The sequence below is a fragment of the Streptopelia decaocto genome (assembly GCF_964273445.1).
Source record: "Streptopelia decaocto genome assembly, chromosome: Z".
Classification (NCBI taxonomy): domain Eukaryota; kingdom Metazoa; phylum Chordata; class Aves; order Columbiformes; family Columbidae; genus Streptopelia; species Streptopelia decaocto.
The window spans coordinates 38,575,274-38,591,574 of record NC_138657.1 but is presented as its reverse complement, the minus strand read 5'-3'; the positions used below and the strand labels follow the sequence as shown (position 1 = coordinate 38,591,574).

Below are 16,301 nucleotides of genomic sequence, written 5' to 3'. Positions count from 1 at the left end.
GGCCGCTGCGGAGCGCTGTCGGTTGTTGGGCCGCTGCTTCGCGGGTGAGGGCGGGCAGGCCGAGGGGAGGCCGCGTTGCCCCGGCGCCGCGGCCGGTGGGTGTGAGCGCAGAGAGGGTCGGCGGTACGAGTGAGGATCCCCCGCGGCGGGTCCGCAGGGCTCCCGTGGGCCGCCGCGGCGTCCGGTGGCGGGCCTGGGGCTGCAGCTGGCGCCGCGGCCTGCTCAGCGTCCCGAGCTCTGCCAGCGCGCAGGGAGGAGCTGCGGAACCGGAGAAGATGAGCGACGCCGCGCTGCCTCTCGGCGGTGAGCGCCCCGAACACTGATGCAGAAAATCAATAAGAACGTGGTCCTGGCGCTCCTTTCTCTGACCAGCCTGGTTTTCCTCCTCTTCCAGCTGTACTATTACAAGTTCTACCTATCGCACAAGGTACGAGAGAGCTGTCCTGTATAGGCTTGCTTTGTGGGATAGCCGAATATAATGCTTATTCTTTTCCGACCATTTAACGGCATTAATACTATGCCCGAATTTCCCTCATATGGGTAGCGATTCCTATAATATTGGCATATTGCCCGGGCAAGCTTCTGGTGGCAGGCGTGCAATACTTCCTGCTTGTGCTGATAAGTGACTTTTATTGATGGCAAGGTCAAACCAAGCATTATCTTAGGCCTTTTCTGAAGAAACAAGGAAAGCAGCATTTATTGGTTGCATGTTTTTCAAAAGAGGTGTTTTTAAAATAAATTCCTGCTTTTTCTGCAGTTGTCTTAGTGCTTTGTGATTCAGCTTTCACACTTCTCTAAAAGTTATAGATCAAATCCTGCTGTTATACCACCCATGGAATATTTAGCTGAGTGTGATTTTTCTGTAGCCGAGGTAAATGTTACTACACCAAAAAACAGTGCATTTCATTTGGCTTCACAGTTCACAGTTGCAATGCAGATTCAACAAAGGAACTCCTTGCAACTGTAAGTCTTCATTTTATTTTTACAGAAGAGCCACGTGGGTATCATATTTCCTGAATTTATTTTATTTTGATGAGGACATTCTTAATAAATGCAGGCAGCCTTTGTGCTGGGTAGTACCACAATCTTTTACTGCTTTCTTATAGTTTTGTATTGTAAACTACAAGGCTGTGAATGAGAAATTCTGCATACTTTTGAAAAGCTAAAAGCTGAGCCACCAACTACCTTGGCTTTATGATAGGGTTATACTCTATTTCACATTTAATTCTGTAAGATTACATCTGGAGAGACTGATGTAGGGTCCTGGTGTCTTTCCCACAGGGGTATTTGCCTAACTGTGTTTGTCACTTTCCTATTTTACATTTGCTGGGACATTGACTTAGAAACTTGAGGCCCAATCATGCAGTATTTGCATGTCTCTAAGTCCTCAATGCTTGTTTTGTCCTAAATACACTAAGCTAGAGTAGTTGTTTACGGCTTCACATTCAGTGTGTTGGGTGACCAGAGGCATATAACCAAAGCCTGTACTATAAAGTGCTATCTGCCTAAATGCCCCTGAATGTCTTCCTAAGAAATCCTAAGTAGGAATTCAACTGAAATTGACTTCTTTTTTTAAATTTTCTTTCTTCTTTTTCCCCTCTCATTTTTTGGTTTTGATAGAATGGAACGGTTTTTTCCAAAGTCAGAGGAAGCCAGTCAGGCCAAGACATCACTAGATGGGTATGTACAATGTCACTGCTTCATACAGTTCTTCTGCAAGTCTCAGAGAACTCTCAGAATTGCAAACTTGGGGTCCAGTTCTCTTTCCTCTGCACTGGGAATTTTCTAGTATTAAGGACGAAGAGATACTCTCCTCACTGAATAAAGTTATGAGGTGTTTCAAAACATCAGTTTAAAATAGAGTAGAGAAGCAGTTACAGCTTAGCAGCCTTTGTTATTAGTATTTTAAGCAGAAAAAGTTGTTCTTTCTGATACAGAATATTTAATCTGGGCTTCTGTGTTCTTTCAGACTGGGTATGGAAAAGATTGGCTTATTTGACATGCAGCTCATTTGATAGTCAGTACCATGGTAAAAGAATTGGCTGCAGGTCTCAGATCACAGAATACCTGTTTGGTTCTGCTGGGTCATAAAACTCTTCAGAAGCAGGAAAATGCTACATTTCAGCATTCACAGTTGCTGTATTCCAGTGTTCAGGAGCAGCATTAGGAGTGCCATTAGATAATTGAAATTGGGTGTTTTTTGTTGTGTCTCACTTAAAGTTTGCAAGATGGGGTACAACCAAAATATCATGTTGTCCTCAGGGAATCAGAAGCTCAGTTATGATATTTGTAGTTAGCATTTGTTTGAAAACACTTTTACAGAAGTATTTAACAGATCACCCAGCAAAAGAACAGCACAGGTGGTTAAAGAGAACAGTGCCCTGGGAACTGGCTGCTGTTCTCTTTAGATGCAATATGATAATGTTTCTAGTTAGCAAAACAGCTGTTTAATGCCTTGTTCCTGCTTAGCAAGAGGAAAGGTGCTGTGGTTAAGAGTTGTTGTTGGGCGTAATCCAAACCAACTGCTCTGTGGGCTGCTTGGTTGCTCTAGGGACGTGTCACTATAATTGGAGGTGGCGCCCCTTGGACCTACCTACTAGGTGTTAGCTGACATGGTCAAAGTGGGCTTCTAATATGCCAGTCTGTGGACAGAGTTTTCATTAAGCTTTAAATTGATCTTACAGAATCACTAGTAATAAAGCAAAATGCTCCACAATGCTGCCAGGGACCTGTTGCACTCCAAGCTTTCCTCGGAGTCCCTTTGTGATGCATCCAGAATTCTCTATTTGAATGCATTTCTGTTAGCTGCTTGACATCATCAGAGTCTCTTTCTACCAATGATTTAAGTTTTAGCTAAAAGCACTTGTTCCCCTGGAGAAGTGATGGGGCTGGGGAAGGAAGCACATTTTTTGCACAGATTTGCTTCCTGTTGATTAGTCTGTTCTGCTGTTTTTAGTCACAGAAATAATGCTAGCACATCCCTTACCTTTCAGCATCCACTTGAAATCACTAAGACGGTTGTCTTGTCTCTGCACGTACAGCACTTGTAGTGTTGCTGCCTGAATTCTGTTTGTTGATCCACATTCTGTCTTAATTCATGTTTTGTGCCTCTCTGAAGCCAAAGCCCCATGCCAGAACTGGAGGTTGGCCTGTGGAACCTCGTTGAACAGACTCATTGCTGGTCAGGAGTAAGGTTAGAGCTTCAACTGGAAGGCCAGCGTCAGCTTGCTGAGCAGGTAGCTTGGGCAGTAAGCCGTGGTGTTTCTAACTTGTGATTTTATCTTCTGTCAAACAGCACGTGGTTAGGAAATTCCTAGGCTTAGCAGCCAGTTACAATATACCAGTGTATTTGATCGATCCTTTCATTCTGGGACTGGTTGCTAAAGACATCGAACAGATCAGAAGTTCTCCTGAAGGTCCTAGTCCAGAATGCAAGTACTTTTGTGCTCCAAGAGACTTTACTACATTTGCACTACTGGACAAAACATGGAAATATGAAGTAAGTGCCTTTTATTCAGCTCACATTTGTGTGTTGTAGTGCATTCATCTGTTCAATGATTTACAGACACCAAGTTCAGCACAAGAATAACTTTAGAGAACCCTTTGAGGGTGCAGAGAAGGGTGCTGTGGGAAGGCGAAAACCTAGTCCAGGCATGGCTTACAACATTTATTTGTTGTTTTATTGAATAGTTTGAGGGACAAAATTGTTTGTGGTTGCTGATCTTTAAGGTCTTAGAAATTTTGGAATATTTTGTGCTTAAGTCTGATTATTAAATGAAAATTGGGAATAAAGTCAGTTAATTACAAGCATTTAGCATTCAGTTTTGGTTTCTCTAATCTTTAGCTTCTCTCTCTCTTTCCGTCTCTCCCTTTCTCTCATTTTTAGGTGGGACTTTTTAAAACTGCTGAGAAAATGGGGTTCCAATGGCTAAAGATTATAAACAAGGACCCCCGCTTGGATGGGATGGATGACCTATCTGGGATTGAAATACCCTTGCACTACATATTTAAACTGGCATCTCATGCCGTTCACCTGGTGGTCTTCTATGAGAGGAGTGGTAATTATCTCTGGCATGGCCCCCTGAGGCTCAAGCAACACATGGACAGAAAGTTTGTGCCTTTCCGGAAACTCCACTTTGGTCGCTACCCTGGAGCATATGAAAAGTGAGTTCAAAACAGAGGAGGCAAAAAGTCGTTATGGCACTTCCAGAATAACTTATTCATCCTGTATATAAAATAAATCGCTTTTCTAAAGTGAAGTTGTAAAATTTAGCTCATGTATAGTTCAGATCTCAAAGTGCTGGTAGATTAAGGTATGAAGGTATGTCCAATTCTGCTTATCTGAAAACAAGAGCTTCCCACCAGTTATACATTACGAACTATGATTTAGACTAAATTGCTGTGTAGCTAGATTGGAGCAGGTGGGAAGCTGAGAGAATAGGTCATGACTACAGTCGAGTGTACCAGAGGATCTCCTGCTGGAGTCTGTGGTTTACTGTTAATATATTTAAAAGTTTGAAATCTGTTGGTAGCCATCTGTGCTGTCAACACAGGTGAAGTGAAAGTGGCAGGAGATTTGGTACTACCTAGTATTTGGTGTTCTTTCTTTAAGGATATGTACACAAAAGTTGAACACAGGTGTGGAACATTAGATGAAAAGGGGAAGCAACAAAGATCCTTTCAGTAATTGTCTAAATACTCAGTGTTAACTCAAATGAAGAGTAGTGACATTTGTAACACAAAGACACGTGCCAACTGTTGCATTTAACCCATACTGCTAACGTGTTGAGGGGACTCCTTTCCTGCCTAAGTGTTTGAAATGGTGATGTTACTTTTCCACAGTGTTATGCTTAAACTTTGCATTACATTGGTAAAATTACTGTAAAAGTCTGCCTTTTGTTACAATGCTTTCAATAGCAGTATTTCAGGAAATACAGGTCATTGCAAATCTTGACATTGTTTTTGAAGCCATGCACATGCCAATAGGCTCTGAGAACAGTATTCCTGTAGGATGTGTGTATACAGGTCAAGATAAATCTGTTTAACTTTTTATTTTAGAATGGCACCATTCTTTCTTCCTTTTAAAATGTGGAATCGGTACCAGTTGTGTGCGTAAACATTTGAAATCGGCTGTGTAAGCTGTTGAATATCACATTTCATTCATTGTGAAGGCTGACAATTTCTAAATTTTAAATGCAAATAGCCTTGAAAGTACAGGGTAAAATTTGGCTCTTAAATGCATACCATACTTGAGACAACCAAATAAATAGTCTAAATTTTCAAATGCACCAAACAACAGCTCTGAACAAATTCAGTGCAAGTCATGAGCCAGTAAAGGAATCTGTGATCTCACAAACTAACTATAGGCTTAAAGGCATCAAATGTCTTTTTGAACAAATTTGGAAGTACATGGGGAATTTGTTGACACTCTTGTTGCTCTTCTTTTACGGTGTTTGGGTGTATTTGGACAAAAGAATCACTGCCAGCATTATATATTAAGATTTTAACCTGAGCTAGAGGAAAAAGTGTCTTGTAGTTTGTAAAGGATTTGAATGGGGTAATGTATCATCTTTGTTTCCTTGCAGGCCAGAACTTCTCCTTGTTTCCATTGATGACTTAAAAGTTCAAATTCCAAAAAATCCATCCAGTTTTCTAGAGGAGATGTTACACTCTAGATTTCTTGAATGTAGGTACAGAGAAGCTCGGTCTTTCTTTCAGGTTAGTGGTAATCAAGTAGTGTCTCTGAGATGTAACATTCTTTTTCACTGATTGACCAGTTCATTGTTTTTTACCTAGATGGGACTGTTCACATACATAAAGCTAAATACAGCCTCTGAGACTCAATCCACAGAGTTTAGTAAGTGGTAATAAAACTAAAACTTAACTGAAAATCATGGTCTGTCTTTCTTACTTGTAAGGACATTTTTTGCCACTTTCCAAAACTTTGAAGAAGAAGAGGTAGCCAATATGTCCATAGTTATCACACATTTTTACTTTTAAATAGATTCTGTGTAAATAAGATTAAGATCTTCTGTGTGTTTGTGGCTGAATTTTTTCATTTTGGCAATTCTCAGGTTTCTGAGTAATATTTCATTTTATGTTCTTTTGAACTGTGCACTGCTCTCTCACATTTCCAGTTTGTTTTATGTGAAATGGTATATTAATTCTGAAATGACTTATTTAATTGCTTTTTGACCAAGCTAATGTTTTCACCACTATTCAAAGCATTATTTTTAGAATATTGGTACCTGATTCAGCAGATGGTGGAAAATTTTCTTCTGCAGTATGGGGAGCATTTTGTCCTAACTTGAAAATGGCCGAGACACAAAGTGCTTACGTGTTAGCACCATTAAGATTGTGGAGTTATAATCAAATCACTGAATTTCAGCCATCTCTTGATTTCATGAGAAGGGAAAAAAGAGGACACTAGAGTTTCCATTCTTCAGACATTTGAGGGGCTCTAATATTGAAATGAGCAGCTAGCATTTGTTTTGAAAATGAAGTATTCATTTCAGCTGCTTGATGCCTGAGAGCTCTTAATGACATCAGTTGTCAAACTGAATGGTGCATTGCTCCAGTGTTTGATTTGGTAATTTTTGCCCAGACTGCCGTGTTGGTTTTGGCTTTGCATTGCAGATTTTGCCACAGTTTTATCTGGAAGATTGCCACGATTTTCTGTTCATGTTGTTTCTGCTATATAGCAGAACTTGTCGAGATCCAGTTGTAACACGTGGTGGCGCCAAGTAAACTGATGTGCTGGAAGAAACTCTGATTCTGTCCCTGTTCTCCCCCCGGGCTCTGGGTATCAGCTTCACCGTGTTCAGAACTGGGGTTCATCTGTGTTTTTGCCGAGTGCTGAGAATCGGTGTCTAATACATGATTTCTTACTCTATTTTACTGTGACTTTACATTCTGCTAGTTTGAAAAAACTGAAGATTGATGTTTCAGAGTTAAAATTTTAACTTGTCATTCTAGTACATGTTCTCAAACTGGTCTTTATATGTGAAAACAGATACTGCCCAGATATTAGTTAAGTAAAATTTTAAAGATCATTTTTTCTTAGGACATTGAAAAATTAAGGGATGAGTTTACTTGCAGACAACAGCTCTCTTATTCTTCCTTTGCCTTCCAGCTGTATCCTGATGATGCCTCTCTTGACGCAGTGGAGTTCAGAAAAAAGGCAAAATCCTTGCTCCATCTGGCTGCCCTGACACTGAATAACTTAGGAGTAAAGTTCTGGCTGAGCAGTGGAACGTGCCTTGGTAAAACATTTGTGTTGTGTTGCATTTTTAAACACATCTGAAATTTTAAACTTTTCATCCTCTAGTGCTTGTGATGTCAGCTGATGTTAGCAACTAAATGTACCAGGTTGCAAGGTAATAATGTGGCATTAGCGATATTGAAATAGGCCTTTTTGCTCCAGACAAAATGCTTTTTCTTTAGAAGCTGGAACCTTGGAGATGCGGAGGAAATTTCCAGTGAAGCATTTAATGTTATTAGCAATTATCTGTGTAGTGCTGATCACTGCTTAGAAGGTATTCAGTGATCTAAATTGTGTGGCTTAGATTTACTGAAACGCAAGTTGGAAAGCACAGTGACGGGCACGTATTTCTACTGTCCATGTAGTCTCTCACGTAATTTTTCTTCCCATCCAGTTTGGTGCTTATCACTGACTTTTAAGATACAATTCACATTTATTTATTTTAAAACATGTCCTCTTAATAAAATATCAGCCTGTTAGAGGAGGTACTGCAAATTTTCAGTTCTGCTGAAGATGGAAGTAGAAGGTTATCACAGGTGAAGATTCTCGTGTTATTGAAATAGGTTTTGAAAGCTCATGTGTGTGCATTTGACTTGTATTTGTTTTGTCCTAGAGAATATAATTAATTTTCTGAATGAGCAGCTACTAAAAGCCGCTTTAATGAAACAGACAAAATGATGTCCCACTTCTTGTCTTACTGTTTTGCAGTAGTGCTTGAAAGATGATTAACATCTCAGATACTATTTAAATAATAGTTTCAAATCAAAAGCACATCTGTAGCCCTGTAACTGTTCGTTGCTGGTCAGATTTGGACCCAAATAAAGAATACATTTTTGTAAAAGACATTTAGATTAGGAAACTGAAGATATTTTATCATGCAAAGAGTTAGGGTTTTTTCTCTCATTCTTGGCTTTCTCGAGGAAAGAGCTAACTATAAGTGGAGTAATATTAGTTTTCATTGATGTGGTTTATTTCATAGTAGAGAAAGGCAGAAGTCTTGTTTATGGCCTCATTCAAAGATCTTTGCCTAAGTTCATTTTTATATTGCTTTTGTTCTGTTTATATATTTCTTATGTTCCTAAATTAACTAGGTTTGGTTTGGGTTTTTTTCTAAACTCAGGCTGGTATAGACAGTGCAATGTCATTCCTCACAGCAAAGATGTGGATTTAGGAGTCTTCATAAGGGACTACAAAGCAGACATCATTCCGGCCTTTCAGAAAGCAGGATTACCACTGAAGCACAAATTCGGCAAGGTACACAGATAATGAACAATTTATTTCATTTGACTTTGTGTAGATTCACAAGTTGGAGTACAGCTGCAGATTACTATGTAGAAGTGGTATCTTGAGTCTCCTCAGCAGACATTTACTTATTAGGGTTTTACCTAAACATATAATTTCACTGATTTTTGTATGTTGGACACTGTGTGAGGAAACACTTTTCTTACTAGGTTTAATCCTGTTTGGGGAGTGCGAATTCCACCTCAGAATAAATTTTTCTGAAGTTTTAAAGAGGTATGATCTGTGAGAGTGATGCTAGGGAAACTTCAAAATCAAGGTAGAATTTAGAGTTTGAGATTGGATGGGCCTCATCATATGGGAGGACTGGTGATAGCTCTCATTATCTGTAGCCCTGTTTGTAAAACTAGCAGAAAGGAAAGGTTGGCTTGAGGTGGGCACTGAGCTTGTTCATCATTAGCTTATGTGAATATTTCTTTATAATAGCTTTTTCAGAGTGTGGACTGCAGAATGGTAGAGAGAGGAAACAAAATTACAGGAGCATGAAGGTTCAGCAACAGTTCAAGTGATACCTCATTACTGGTGCTACGGAGTGTTTCATCATAGAGGAAATCTGTTAAATGAAGACACCTACTAATCATGTGTTTATTCACTGAGATGATTTTGCTTGTGACAGAGGACAAGGAGATGGTGCTGAAGCTTTTGGGGCTAAAGGGAGGAAAGATAAGGTAGTTCCACTGAGATGCAGATTTCCAGTGTTCTCAAGGCATCAAAAAAACCCCAAAAATTGCAGAATTAGTGTATTTTCTTCAGTTAGGATAGGAGTCACTCTTCATACCTGACCAAAAAAAAAATCTGTTTTCTGAAACCTGCTAGCAAGTAGCCTTGGATTTTTCTGAGTATATACAGTATGTATTTTTGTCTTACAGGTAGAAGACAGCTTGGAACTCTCTTTCCAGGGAGATGATGATGTGAAACTTGATATTTTTTTCTTCTATGAAGAGGATGACCACATATGGAATGGAGGAACTCAGGCCAAATCGGGCAAGAAATTTAAGTATGAACTGGATTTGTACCTCTAATAGCAAAGAAATAGAACAAGTTAGTGCTTAGTGTTGGCATTTTATGCATTGTATGTTGTTGCCTGGCAAAGGCCATGCTCTTTGTGGGGAAGGCCGTTAACAGAAGAGAATCAGTGGAGATGTTGCACTTTAAGACCAGAGAAGCAGAACAGTACTATGCCTTACTAGATATGTACTGGGCTTGTCAAATGTCAGTTCTCTTGTGAAATATAAAGCAAACCTGATATGTCATATATCAAGCAGATCTTATCTGGGCTGTGACAAGCTCTGAGTTAAATAAACAGAAAAGAAGAAAAGATAAAGAAGTCTCTAAAACTGTATTTGTTACATAGACTAATTTTGCAGTAAAAAATGAATTTTTAGACATCTGTTTTGATGACAAAGCATTATGGCAGAAAGTCTCAACTATCCTTGCAAAGTAAACTCCATAGTTTAGGATTTTGTGGTGATGATTTGGAATACTTTATTGACTGTGATGTTGTGCCAGCAATGCAGATGACTACTGCAGACCTTGTTGTTATTCACGTTCTGAAAACTGAATTTTAAATGGGATCCCACATTTCTTGCCTCATACTTTTCAGTGTTAAATCAACAAATAAGTACAACAGCTTCCTGATCTGCTCACCAAACTGCATGTAGGTTTTGAAAATTAGATTTATTTCTTTCCGTCACCTACCTTAACTCAGAAAGAGATAGTTGCAGGCTAGTTGAAAACCTTGTTGACTTCTGTAGGATTTAATGATTGTTGATATTTTGCCTGAACAGTGTTTGCCTGTATTTAGCTAATGGGAACTTAGTGAACACTATCATTCAGGCGTTGATAACGTCTGAGCCCTTGTCTTAGTTATCTTTCTTCTGAAAGGATAAACAAAGATTGGGGAAGATATTTTGATGACCAGACTCAAAAGGCACTCTTACAAGTAGACAGAAGGAAGAATCCTTGAAATATACCCCCAGAAAATGTGGTATGTTGCAGAGTGTTTTTCTTAGAATACAGCAACGATTTATAGTTTCCCAAACTGGGCTTAATGTCTTTTTTTTCCATATAAGATTTTAGAGGATCTTGTATAATGCATTCAGAGGAAGAAGCCGACCAATTAATTCCTTTCCTTTTCTTTGTGCTTCTCTTGTGTCTAAATTGCTATATATGTTTCCATGCCTGTGGAGCTGACATGCTCTTTCAAAATTCTGTTGTAGCATCAGATCTGGGGTACTTGAGACCTGTTTTTTTTCTCCTTTTAGATATGACTGGTCCAATGCGTGAGAATAGAAGGCAGACGTGAAACAGTGCTATGCTCCAGCTCCTGTATTGTAGGATATCACAGGTCTTTGGGAACTCCAGCTTTCATAAAACGCTTTCCTTTTCTTGTAGCCTAGTACTTATTTTTGGTGGTGATTTTTTCAGGGTTTACAAACATGGCTTTCTAGTTCAATAAGAACTAATTTTCTTAGTCATAGTAGCATAAGCATGATTCTGAACTGGTGTTTCTTAGGCATACTTTACTGTACTTAATATATACAGAAATGGAGCAAGGGAGCTGCTTGTTTATTATTATAAAGGCCCCAAATCCTGACAGAACATGCTTTTCAGAATGCTTAGCTGAATAATTCCATATATGCATTATCCCAAATACCTTCTCAGAAAGAGGAAAAAGATCACAGCTTTTTATCTGTGAGACGTGATGATTTAGCATGCTTGATCTGAATGCCTGCAACACCAGAATGACCCTCGATTTTGCTTAGTCTTTCACCCTTCCAAAATTTTGGGGGAAGGTAAAATGAGGAGGGCAGTCAAAAGAGAAGTGATCATTTGATGATGCAGAATCCTAAATCCACTTTAACAATTTTAAAGGAATCTCACCAGCTGTTTATGTGTGTCAGAAGATATATTGGTTGCTACTAGATCATCATAGATAAGGGTTGGAGTTCTATTCCGAGATACGTATGTCTTTTAAGAATAAAGGGTAAAAGACAGTTTCTTCAGAAAGCTAAATATTTCCACAGGCATATTTTCTATACATCTTGCTAAATAAAAGTAGAAAGAGTGAAAGTATTTCTCATTTAGTCTCTAAAATACTTTTCTTTAGTCTCCGTTTCCTTTGAGATCTGGTTTCTAAACCTTAGAAGTCTGACTGTATGGACTGAATTTTCATCTACATTAAATACTTGCTCAGCATTGCATGCACAAGCAAGCATGTAAATCCTCCTTATTTTGTCTTGGAGTTACAGGAATTGAGACCTTCTGTTTGTTTACAAAATTGGTGCTAGGCAGTTGCATGTTGCGTTCTTCAGCAGAGAATAAGTATTTACAAAAACTGAATCTGGGAATCAAATCTATACTATATGCACTAATCCTTAAAATCCGTTAATTCTGTAGGTTCTTAACAGAGAGGACTTCGCATAAGCATAAAACCTTTTCAGTACTTTTGTATCCAAAGACTGATGAGACTAAAATTGGAAGGAAAAATGGTGAGCTGTGTCTATGTACAAGCAGTATGTAGCCTTATCCCAGCCACTTGGAAGGAGTAAACCATAAGCAAGGATTCCAGGAGTGTGAAGCATCACTGAAAGCTACATTTTTTCATCAGTGAATGTGAATGTTTGATTTTAATAACAAATTGTTATTTTGGTGAAATTTCCAACTAACTTTTTGCTTTCCAGATTAGTTTATATAAATCATCTGTTGGTTCGCCTTAGAATTCTTTTTCAGAGTTCATTCTCCAGAGACTATATTATTTCAGTTTTAAAGTTCATTTACCTGTTTTCCCCTTGGTAACTGGCTTTTTAAAATTTACTTTTTGGTTTAGTTTAGAGCTAATCGGTAGTCTCTGCATATGTATCCAGAAGTGCTTGATCCAAATCTTTCTCTCCTTCCATTTAAAGTATAAAAGCAAGGTTGTTTTATTTTCTGAAAGTGTTTGCGCAGTGCTTAGAAATAAAATTAACTTGATTCTTAGAGGAACAATTGAGGTTTCTACTTCATGCAAATGCACAAATGTTTCAACCTTATTTTTCAAAAAGTCTAAGTACTCATGGTTTCATTCAACCTGCGAAAAGGAATTTTAACATTACTTTTTCTAGTGGAAGAATTCACAGCTTCAGAAGTGTGAGTGATCCTCTGCAGAAATAGTACACAGTCTTTTGGTATTTATTTGTTTAACACATCAGCTCTGACACTGGGCTCCTGTAGGATGTCATTCTGATCAAACTGTAAAATTACCGGTGAAGTTCCACTGGTGTAAGCATACTTATAGGTAGGGCTTGTGTTGGCACTTCTACAGAAAACAAACAGATAAAGAACAAGGTCAGTTTGGTAGAATAAATTATTTCTGAAATTTGAATGGGCAGAGATTATTTCAGAAAGTACAGGGTGGCAGCTGTATCTTAACTATGCATTTGCTGCAAGCCTGGCACCATGTTTAAACAACAGTACTGAAGGGGAATTGGATGCCTTTATTTGGTAAGATTGAAGAAAAGTAAAAAGGCCTGATTCGTAGTAAAGTATTTAATGCTGCTTTTCTCAAAATCTCCCCTACCAAATAACATCGATCATCCTCTTGACACCCTTCTAAATGAGGTAACTGTTAAATCCAGTTAAGCGGAGAAGTAGAGACAGGAACTAAGTGATTTCTTATAGGTAGTAGAATGATATGAGACTAAGCAGGAAAAGAATTAGAAATGCTCCTTCCTAAGAACATGTGGCAAATGCTCTCCAGTTGCTATTGATAAGAACCCCCCAGTCCAGTATGTAAATAGTATTTCATGAATAGGAAGCTATGAAATAAGAAAAGATATTATAAATGTAACATGGGCACTCGCTGCAGTTTCTTGCTTTCTCCAGGAACTTATTTAGGGGTGCATTTCAGTCTTCTGCCAGTAACCATGTTCTTTTGTTGTGACACAGGTATCTCTTTCCAAAGTTTACTCTGTGTTGGACTGAATTTGTAGAACTCAAGGTACATGTGCCCTGTGAAACCCGTCAGTATGTTGAAGCCAACTATGGCCCAGACTGGAAGGTTCCTGTGAAGATGTGGGACTGGAAGAGCTCACCGTCCAACGTGCAGTACAACGGTGTCTGGCCTGTCGATGAATGGGACGATGTAATTCAAATCTACTGACCACCTGCCTGCTAATAGAACATGCCTGCTGTCCTTGAAACTGTCAGTTTGTAATTTCCCAGAAGCGTCAAGATCTGTTCCTTTTGTAACTTCTCATCTGTTTCCTTAGGAATCGTTTACCTTTATTTGCTTAAGAGGTATTTTTTTCATCTTCATTGTCCATTTTCCCGTTAGCTAAAGGAAAAGATTAAAGGCAGGATGTGGCAACTGAAGAGAAGGGAAGCTGAAAGAAAAGCTTCACCAAGAGACTAGAGAAGAAATGTTGTAGTGAACTTATGGGCCATTGACTGTTTAAATGTCAATGGTGTCCAGGTGGCTTAGACTTTCCTGGGATCATGAAAACCTTGAGACTGTTTGCTTCTCAGGCTGAAGACAGGGATAGGATGGAAAAATCCCAGAGAAAATCCCTCTTTTTTTTCAGAGGAGATCCTGTGAATATTTAACTTTAAAAGACCAGAGTTATGAGTACCTCAAATGTGCTTGACTTGAGACTGATACATCCATCCCTACAATAGGTACCATGTTGCTGTTGGGACTGGAGCTTTTCTGTTACACAGAACCTGTGTGACTCACCTGCTTTATGCGGAGGAGGTAATGGTATAATAGTACATGAATGAAAAGAGAAGCTGTCCATATCAGAGATCTTCCAAAAACAGTTGTGTTTTTTGTGAACTAACCACTGCACGCAATTATGGCAGGGAATGTTATCTTCTTTTTATTTTTCTTGTTTTTTTTTTCTTTTTTTTTTTTTTTTTAAGAGCAGGAAGGTGCATGCCACAGGGATGTCTTTCCCATGGAAAAACAAATATTCTGGTTTTGATATTTCAATTTTAGAAAATTATAGCTATCCTTGCTTTCTTACAGATAGATAGAAATGGGGGTACGCATAGTTTTCCGTTTAACATGGGCTCACAGAACAGAGATCTCAGGGAATCACAGCTCTTTTCTCGAAGTGTAAGTAGAAGCATGTACAAATACCAACTATTCTATCAAATTTGCAGTAGCATAATTGCAAATGAAGTGTTAGTGTAACATTAGGCTTTGGATGAGAAGAAGGTGGAAGCTTGACAGCTCTTTCCTTTTGCTTCTGCTTTTGGTCAAAGAAGCAAGCTTGCTTCAGTGCTGTGTAGAGGGATCATAACTTTCGTATGAACATGTGTGTCCGAGTTTGTTCCAGTTCTGCTGTGCAGGGAAGACAAGGGCGCTAGAGCTACTAGTTACTATCGCTGTAATACATGGTACAGAGCAAGGAGTACTTGTGAACCAGTTTCAAGGTACTGAATAGAGCACATCTTGACTTGCATCAAACCTGTATCTATTCTTTCCTTGCTCAAGCAGAAAGGTTACCTGTGGATCGGGGCTTTTCTGCCTTTCACTGGGTAGAGGTAGGTTGAGTCTGTGGTTTGTGGTGTTCGTTGATTTGCAGTTTTCAGCTGTCTGTTCAAATGTGTGGATTTCTGGAGAGATGAAATGGCTCCCATGTGATGGTTTTACTACTCTGTCATTCCAGGTACACTCCGGGGCTTCCCTGCTGTTTTTGTCCTGGAGTGTGGTGCTTGCTGCCAGTCCTCCCAGTTCAGCAGTCTCCTGTCACCGAAGCCCTAAAGTAAATGGTTATACTTCTGGCAACAACTTGTCAGGTTGGCTCTTCTGTTGCTGTGGTAACTTTGTTAACTTTGCCCAATTGAGAAGAGAGAGATGTGAAATCCTGCTAATGCAGTTTACTTAGTAAACATTACATCATAAGGTATAATTTTTCAGGTAGAATTCTTTCGTCTTTTTCCTTAAAATAAAAGAAAGCTCATGTCCTTCTGGTTTTTGTGTTCATAACTCTGTTCTTGTGAACTTTTTTGGTTAGTAATGTACAGTAAGCCTGTAAGTTTTTCAAATGTGATAGATGTTTAAGAGTGAAAGAAAAGCTACTATCAGAAAATTACAATCCTGTCAGATTGTTGACTTTGTAGATAGAAAGACTAATGGAAAAAAATGCATATCCCTGAAAGGGAGGATGTCTGCAATATTTAATTATACCTGTAAGTTATTCTTCAGGTTAAAATATTTTCTCTTCAGAACATACAAGTGCATATTTAACACTGATTAAGAAGAGTCTAATTTGCAACACAAGATGTTGTTTCATCCTTTATTCAGTAATCTTGGGCAGCAGTTAACACACTTCATTCCGGTTACTGTGACATAACATGCAGAGAAAAATTTGGAATTGTTTTTTACACTATTTATTGACTGTCTGTCTTGAGTGTTTGTGTCCAAGCATCTCTATTAAAAAACAATAAAGATACTTTGAATAAAGCAGGTGCCCGTATGTAGAAAAAAGGATCCTTGAATTGCACGAACACATTGCAGCTTCTGCATGTCACCTGTCATGCCTTGTGCGGTGCCCTGGCTGCACGTTTTCTGCTTGAGGATTGCATCCTAAGGAGTGGTGTAAACATTGCGGAACTGGTGCTCTTTGAAGGCAGGCTCTGAGGCTGAAACCTTACGATTGCCCACAGAAATACACAGATTTAGGCATTTGTTTCCTGTTAGGCTCTCCTGGATTTCCACATCTGAAGTGGATTCTTAATTCTGTGTTACTTTCCCAAA

The 16,301-nt window shown here is 38.9% G+C and overlaps 1 protein-coding gene across 14 annotated transcripts; it reads left to right on the top strand.

The window, feature by feature from the left end:
- Positions 1-23: 23 nt before the first annotated feature.
- FKTN (fukutin) lies at positions 24-15,508 on the top strand. 14 transcript variants are annotated; one of them, XR_014186151.1, is made up of 12 exons: positions 24-427; positions 1,621-1,680; positions 3,296-3,499; positions 3,887-4,164; positions 5,586-5,718; positions 7,133-7,262; positions 8,382-8,515; positions 9,430-9,557; positions 13,487-13,837; positions 14,216-14,291; positions 15,039-15,085; positions 15,211-15,302. XR_014186151.1 is itself a non-coding variant. In XM_082074296.1 (11 exons), exons 1-10 carry the CDS (start codon positions 323-325, stop codon positions 15,081-15,083), a joined length of 1,413 nt encoding a protein of 470 aa, XP_081930422.1. In that variant the 5' UTR covers positions 24-322; the 3' UTR covers positions 15,084-15,085; positions 15,211-15,348. The 14 variants fall into 14 exon arrangements, 5 of the variants coding, with proteins under 5 accessions (XP_081930422.1, XP_081930419.1, XP_081930420.1 ...); XR_014186152.1 differs by lacking the exon at positions 14,216-14,291 and having other exon boundaries at positions 15,211-15,296; XR_014186153.1 differs by having other exon boundaries at positions 13,487-14,291; positions 15,211-15,295.
- The last annotated feature ends 793 nt before the right edge of the window (positions 15,509-16,301 follow it).

What these genes read in the sequence shown, in the direction of transcription:
- FKTN (XM_082074293.1), top strand. Translation starts at nt 323, where the DNA reads ATGCAGAAAATCAATAAGAACGTGGTCCTGGCGCTCCTTTCTCTGACC. An exon ending in ACAAAACATGGAAATATGAA is followed by an intron (nt 3,500 to 3,886) that starts GTAAGTGCCTTT and finishes TCTCATTTTTAG; the next exon opens with GTGGGACTTTTTAAAACTGC. An exon ending in TGAAGCACAAATTCGGCAAG is followed by an intron (nt 8,516 to 9,429) that starts GTACACAGATAA and finishes TTTGTCTTACAG; the next exon opens with GTAGAAGACAGCTTGGAACT.